This window comes from Centruroides sculpturatus, unplaced genomic scaffold (assembly GCF_000671375.1).
Source record: "Centruroides sculpturatus isolate CEXI.00-Female unplaced genomic scaffold, Cexi_2.0 scaffold2030, whole genome shotgun sequence".
Taxonomy (NCBI): domain Eukaryota; kingdom Metazoa; phylum Arthropoda; class Arachnida; order Scorpiones; family Buthidae; genus Centruroides; species Centruroides sculpturatus.
The window spans coordinates 78,282-85,966 of NW_019386125.1; the positions used below are offsets into that span (position 1 = coordinate 78,282).

A 7,685-nucleotide genomic window follows, 5' to 3' on the forward strand; every position below is an offset into this window, starting at 1 on the left:
ATTAATAATTGCAATTATGATCTCTTTATTTGTGTAAAAATACAGGATATCCACGAAGTCTTCTCTAGTATAGTAGATAAAACACTAGTTAGTCGTTGGTTCGAGCTCGACTGCGTGGTTTTTAGGATTTTATTTACATGTATAAACCTAAATTAGGGTCTAATTTCTCACGGAAGACCTCTTTGAAGGTAGCACACCCCCTCTTAGCATATCGCTCTTGTGTTGCATTGTATTATCCCATAAATACAATTATGTGATATTTAATTCGTGTTTGTTGCACCTGAAACACTAACTAATCAATCGATTGTGTTTACAAGTATAGAATGTTGGTATTGCTCGGTTCTCAACCAGTGGTACACGTACCACAAGGATACCCGTTAGTATTACAAATCTATACAAGAAGACTCAGATGGTACACGAGTGAAAAAAGGTTGAGAACCTTAACGAAAGTATAGAGGGGTCTAACTACAAACATAACAAGTAAATGTATCTGATAGCCTACGTAAAATTTTTATATAATAAATATGATGGACATCCTGTACTTTTATTAATACATACAATAATGAAATTAAGATTATATTTAATTTATTATTTATATCTCACTTAATTTTATAGTTTAGACAGAAGATTAATAAATTATATATTGCTGGATACTCAGTATCACTCGTTGCTCTGTTGATATCGCTTGCAATTTTCTTTTATTTTCCGTGAGTATAAATATTAACTATTTATAAAAAGTAAGAAATTAATCTAAACAACTGACATAGATAATAATATTGGTTTTAGTTCACTTCAGTGCATTCGTATTACCATTCACAAGAATCTGTTTTTCTCATTTATCATGAACAACATGACATGGATCATATGGTATACCGAAGTGGTTCAACACGTAGAAGTTTTGGAAGCAAATAATGTAAAGATTTCATTAAAAATTTTAAATTTTTATACAAATATTTTATATAGTAAAAGAATAAATAAACCAAACTTGCAGATAGGATGCCAAATTTTGCATATAGTTGTGCATTATTTTCTTGTGTGCAACTATTTCTGGATGTTCTGCGAGGGATTACATTTGCATACATTGATGGTCTTCGCTTTTGTACAAGAAAATAAAATATTCAAATGGTTCTGTGTTATTGGATGGGGTAAGTCGTTATCTGTATTCATTATCCGACTCAGAATCAGTAGTATTAATGTATCATGTTATTGATTCTAACACGTGAGTGTTGATTTTAACTGTAAATAATTATTTGTTTTTTATAGTTTTACCGCTGATATTAATTACTATATACAGCTCGGTCAGAGCATCTATATCTAAGGAAGCAGTTTAGTAAGTAATATTATCATATTTTGTGGTAAAATCAGCATATAACCCGCACACATCCCTTCAATAGAAACAATACAATAGGTAGTGTGCAATCTAGCGCCATCTGTAGACACTTTTATTTACTATTAATGTATATAACAAGTTATTTATTACTATTTTATTTCGAATTATGAACATTTTATACTTATATATGTTTTTATAATAATAATAATAATAATAATAATTACTGATTTATTTTTTATGGTTTAAAAAAGTTGCTGGATAGAAGAAAGTCCGACATTCTATATAATAACAGTACCGGTGTGTATATCAATGCTGGTAAGTATCCAATAAACTCATTGTTACCGAATTATTTATTATTATGAAGTTTCTATATTAGGCTGCAATTTTAAAGAAATGTAGACCTTTAAATTTCCACTGTTTGCCCTTTCTTAATCCGGAGAACAGTGTTAGATTGGTGAAAATCGAGACCAGATATGAAAAGCTTAAGGGCAAGAGTTCCCTTATAAGCTTCCTTAAGGGCAGGAGTTTCGGATTTGTATAGATGATAGCATGAATCTATTCTTTCTTTTGGTGGAGTACAGATATGAAGGACCCATAAACCTCTTTCCGCTCTGGGAGCACTAAGAGCTACACATCCCCTATGGTAGGGCATTGTAGCTAATATTTGTTCTGATGTGCCCAGAGCTACAGAACTCGTGCAGTAGTGGAAAGACGACTGACTGACAACTGACTGACCCCAGAAATTTAGAATAATTACTTTTGATTGAGGTCACTGGCTACAACTTATCGGTCTTTGCCAAAGTTTTCCTTCTCGGAAAAGCTGGTCTCCATTGTGGAGGAAACCCGGAAAAACTTTATTGTTGGCCATGCCAAAAGTGCCAACTACCAGTACAGTGAGTCCTATACTACCTACACTGGTAAATGAAGAAGGAAAAGCAAATATGAAAAAGGGGACTCACACGTATAATGGGAACTCTAAAATCATTTGCCAGATTTTAAAGTATTCTTAGGACTAGTGTTTTAATTAAGAGACCCTTAAAAAGTCGAGGCCCCAAGGAAAGGCTTCATTTGACTCTGCCTAAACTACCAGAGCAAATAACTTAAGATAACGAATGTAAAACGTGTATAAACTTTTGATCTTAAATCGCATTTAAATTAAAATTACTATTATTATTTATTAATTAGATGCATAACTAAAACATATTTAAACCAATTTGATAAGAATTAAGAAAGAAAGTAATATATTTAAGTTAATTAAATTAAACTTGTGGAAGCAGAAACTTCTTACTTGTTAAATTACATCACGACTTATCCTCCTGGTAACTTAGGAGATTTTTATAATAAATGAAGTAAGCATATAATAATTTCCTACCCCAATATTAGTTACATAAAACAGTATAAATCTTAATCATTAGAATTTATAATGTGGATANCTAAACACTGGTAGCTGGTCGTGGGGGCCCACCAGTGCCCAAGCGATTCCGTTCCCTGAACACTAGAAATTCGGTCGTGGGTTCGAGCCTGGCCAAGACGGGCTGAGCACGTGCAGTTTTCTAAATTTATATTAAAAAAAAGGGCATTAATGAAGACAAGTCCTATCACAGTAGAGGACCTTAATGATCCTGTAATGTGATACGACTTGTTTTTATAACATTCTACAATTTTGAGGACCTGTAAATTTGAGACTTAATAGTTTTTTTTAATGTAATAAGGCATTCATAAAGGGCCTCAAAAATGCATTTTTCAAAAAATTTCCTCCAGTGGTTGCTGTTCACAGGTTCTCGTCAGTACAAAAATTGACAGGACACAGGGAAAAAGTAATTTAATTTCAGATTTTTTAGCTCATTTCTGAAGGTTTGAAGTAGATAAAAATCTTTTAATTTGAAGTATTTTGTTGTTTAACCTTTTTTCTCCCCCTTCCTACCCCGAGGAATTAAGGTAATCTATTTCAAACTGGAAATCGAAACCGGACTCCTCTTCTACTCGATTGCTTTGATACGACATTTCAAGTACAGATGCTGAAAAATGAAATAGAAGAGAGTAAAGTAAAATAACGAATTAAAAAGTTATTATAAAATGATGAAAGAAAGTTTAATATCTTCAAATCGCTGTCGGCTGTGAAAGTTTATATTATTAAAAGACGTATCTATTGCTGAAAAGTGAAAGCAAAGTTTTCTTTAAAGGGAGAAAATACTGCAGAATGTCAAAAATACTGTTTATACACTATATTTCATACAAAAATAATTAAATATTCTCTGTGTTCAATAATTATGTTGCCAACTGGTTTATTAAGTATGTGCCAATATAGTATTTGGAACCCCTAAGCATGTGAGGCATATCCTTAGGATTTGTACGAGTGGCCGAGTGGATGAAATCACTAAACACTGATAGGTGGTCGTGGGTTCGCGCCTCGCTAAGGGCAACTACGTAGAGTTTTCCCGATTCTCTCCACGTTAATAATGCCCAAATAGGTGTCAGCTTTCAGTAGAAAGTCCTGACGAAAGGCATTCTCCTGGGCAGATCCAGTACTTAATATTTGATAATATTAATTATCAAATATATTAAGTACTGGAACTGTTTGGATTGTCTTATATTGAAAAAACACTCGTATTTGGATGTTAGGCACGTGAATAAAACCCGGAAAACTCCCACGTGACATAAACTAACACCTCATATATATATATACGGGAGTATTGGACACTAATAGTTGGTCGTGGCGAACCCACGACCAACTATTAGTGTCCAATGCTTTTATCAATTCGGGCAACGGTTGCTATTGAGGATTTTGAAATTTAAATAGACATATTTAGCCGTCCAAAAGCGAGAATATTATTATGGTGACATTTCAGAACAAACAGAAGACATTTCCGTAAAAAAATAGTAGTACAAAAATTCACCAATATGGCACTTTTAGCGCTGCAAGCAACAATGTGACAAGTGTACTGTAATTGACCCTCTGATCCTACACCTTTCAAAGCTACCAAATATACCAAATGTCCTTGATAAACCACACATTTACAAAGTGTCCCTTCAAATAAAGACAGCTTTCTTATTGCTTGCAGCGACAAAAGTGCCACAATGGCAAGATTTGATACTAATACTTGTTTTATTCCGCGTGTCCATATCAGATTTAGTTGTATATAGACCGATAAAAATCTATCTCCACAGCGTTAAATAGGGGTACTTCAATTACGATTACTCTCAATTTTTAATTAATTAATATACTGTATTATAAAAAAATTATAAAAGTCGTTTGAATAATATAGAATTTATTTTNTACAGATATGTCAATTATTTATCACTCGCTTCCCTCTGAGTTAACTCATATTTGGGCCACCCTGTGTCTATGTATTATATTCTATACATATATATATATATAAAAGACAGGATGGTCCAAAAGTAAGTTAACCGAATATATGTTTTTAGAATCGCTTTATAAATTAGTTATAATGATAAATTATTCTCTTCCCTCTACCTCAACAGTTTTTTGGATTTCCCTTCCAATATGTTAAATATTTACGTGTATATATATGTTTTAACATATAAATAGGGTGGCCTAAAAGTCAATTAACTTGTCTATACAGTACTTTAAAGCCTGTTTGGGATAGATTGGTATCGTTAATGGTGGTTCATTTGCAATCTTTCTCTCACGGTTAACTGAGATTTGGGCCTCCCTACATACGGTTACTTTTCTACGGTAAATTATATTTTATAAAATCACCGTTCTGTTATACGTTTTAAAATAATAATCATTATTATTTTTAATTTAAAATCGAAGGTAATTTCAGTAACTTAATCTTGTTTACTGTCCAACTGAATGAGTTAATTCTTTTTTAATGTTCAAATTTGTGTAGGAAGATAAACTTTTATCGGAATTTAACGCTAATCTCTTTAAATTATATTTAATTTTATTTCGTTGCTACAAAATTAAGACAAGTAATCGTGGGTTTAAGTATGCAGGAGGGCGTCATAATGATGTTTTACTGTATACGGTCAAATGTCATTATAGCTCTTTCTGTATATAGCAGTAAACTGCTATATAGAAGGGCTTATATATACAGCTCCAAAGTTTAAAGGTGAACATATAGTGGCTCTAAATATATTAAATATTAACTATATTCAGCTACTATACAGGTAGACTTTTGGCTCTTTTCGGTTCCTGGGGGTTACTTGCCCGAATTCGAACCCTGATTCCCAGAGTATTTCTTGCCTTAACTACCTCGGTAATCCGGCATACTGTATTTTATACAGTACAGCATATTACGGCTTTATATAGAGTATAGTATATACAGTTACGGTACTGTTATGATTACAGCCAAAAGTATACAGTACCTGTACAGGTATTGTATTCTTTTCGCTCTGTGGGTAGTAAGTTGAAGTTGCAATTCTTGATTTATAAGGCGAATGTTTCTTTATTGTGAGGCATAAAACTTTATCTGTTGTGACTTAAAACCTTCTGGTGCCCTTAGGCACAAAAGATTAGAAGCTTTTCTATATAATATTTTATGTAGTGGGGCCTCTAATCTTCTGTGCCTAGGGGGTATCAGGTTATGGTCTCATAAACTAATAACGACAAAGGTTACGACGTCATAAAGTAATAACGCTGAATTGTAGCTAATGAATTATTTATAAATTACGTTATATAATTGACATGAAAAACTTACGTGTCTAACACCTAACAGAAGTTAGATTCCCCGGCCTCCGAGAAGGCACTTCACTCGTGACAGATCATCTGCATTGCCTTATTCCAATCTTTTGCTAGGACCTTGTGTTTTAGGGCCTCAGACAGTCTCAAACGTATGCTTATTGACACTCGTACTCAGTAGTAGAACTGTTGAAGCGGTATGATATAGAATATATATGACATCTGACGTAAAAGGGGCCCTTCAAGTTGAAGGCACAACCTAAAATCACCATTTTAAATAGTTAAAAAGTAATTCAGCTTGTAAACAAAGTAGTACTTTTAAAAATATGTATTTTTGATTAAGCTTTTTGCAAAATTAGGGTAAAAGGAGCATGAAAATCACCATTAAAACGGTAATTTTTCATTTCCCTTCCAGCGATTTCACCTTTTGTAACATCAAAAACATTGTACATTTCTAACGAATTTTCCAGCTTCTAATAAACCGAAAATATTATAAAATTAAAAATAATTACCCGCAAATTTTGTTAATTTTAATCAAATAACTTATTAATTAACTAATTAACATTATGCAGATTAATTTAAAATAATTTCAATTCAGGATCCGTTTTATTTCAATTATTACAAGTCATATCCTTTTACTAATGCATTTTTATACCAAAAAATATCATTAAAAATAATGTAAATAAATTATACCATTAAGAAGGAAAATATTTATCGTTTCGTAATGGCATAATTTTAAATTAATTATAATTTAAAATGTTTCTAACGTCTGAAATCTTTGTATATAAATGATGAGGTTTATAGGAAAGGCTTATTTTTTTAACCTTTAAAACTCGATTTCATGTGCCAAATTTAGTTATTTTACTGGAATTGATGTGAAAGATATATCAAAACATCTTGGAAAATGTCTTAAAAATCGTCATTTTATTTTATGGCCAGTGTAATGATGGCCAAAAAGAAAAGAAAACAGTTTAAATTCTTTATTTGGCATCTTCCCTTCACAATTACTTTCCCTTCACAATTACTTTCTCTTCACAATTGCTCTCCCTTCACAATTACTTTCCCTTCACAATTGCTCTCCCTTCACAATTGCTCTCCCTTCACAATTACTTTCCCTTCACAATTATTTTCCCTTCACAATTGCTCTCCCTTCACAATTACTTTCCCTTCACAATTACTTTCCCTTCACAATTACTCTCCCTTCACAATTACTTTCCCTTCACAATTACTTTCCCTTCACAATTACTTTCCCTTCACAATTGCTTTCCCTTCACAATTACTTTCCCTTCACAATTACTTTCCCTTCACAATTGCTGTCCCTTCACAATTGCTGTCCCTTCACAATTACTTTCCCTTCTATTATACATAACAGGGAAAAGTATGGCAATTATTCAAAAAATGAACCACAAGATCTTCACATTTGTGGACCTTGAAAATAAAAATTTGGGGTTTTTACCTGTATGTAAGGATGTTAGTGTGAAAGATTTTGTTCACCCTAATTTGAAGCTTAATAACTAACGTACCTGTTATCAAAAATTTATGAAATTTTGCAGTGAGATTTGCGTATTAGGGGCATTTATGCCATTAAAATTTGGTGATGATAGATAGAGAGGGTGGGGAAATAAATGGTGTTATGTGTCACTTGTAAAGATTTTACTCATTACAACTGTTTATATAACTCATATTTGGGCCACCCTGTGTCTATGTATT

The 7,685-nt window shown here is 32.4% G+C and overlaps 1 protein-coding gene across 1 annotated transcript; it reads left to right on the forward strand.

Moving 5' to 3' along the window:
• Positions 1-323: 323 nt before the first annotated feature.
• Positions 324-1,645, forward strand: LOC111613723 (calcitonin gene-related peptide type 1 receptor-like; the record flags this gene model as incomplete). The annotated part of the gene is made up of 6 exons (XM_023355060.1): positions 324-449; positions 625-707; positions 787-913; positions 992-1,145; positions 1,264-1,330; positions 1,582-1,645. Coding segments are annotated over exons 1-6 (621 nt in total), but the record flags the coding sequence as incomplete, so codon positions are not given.
• Between the last annotated feature and the right edge of the window lie 6,040 nt (positions 1,646-7,685).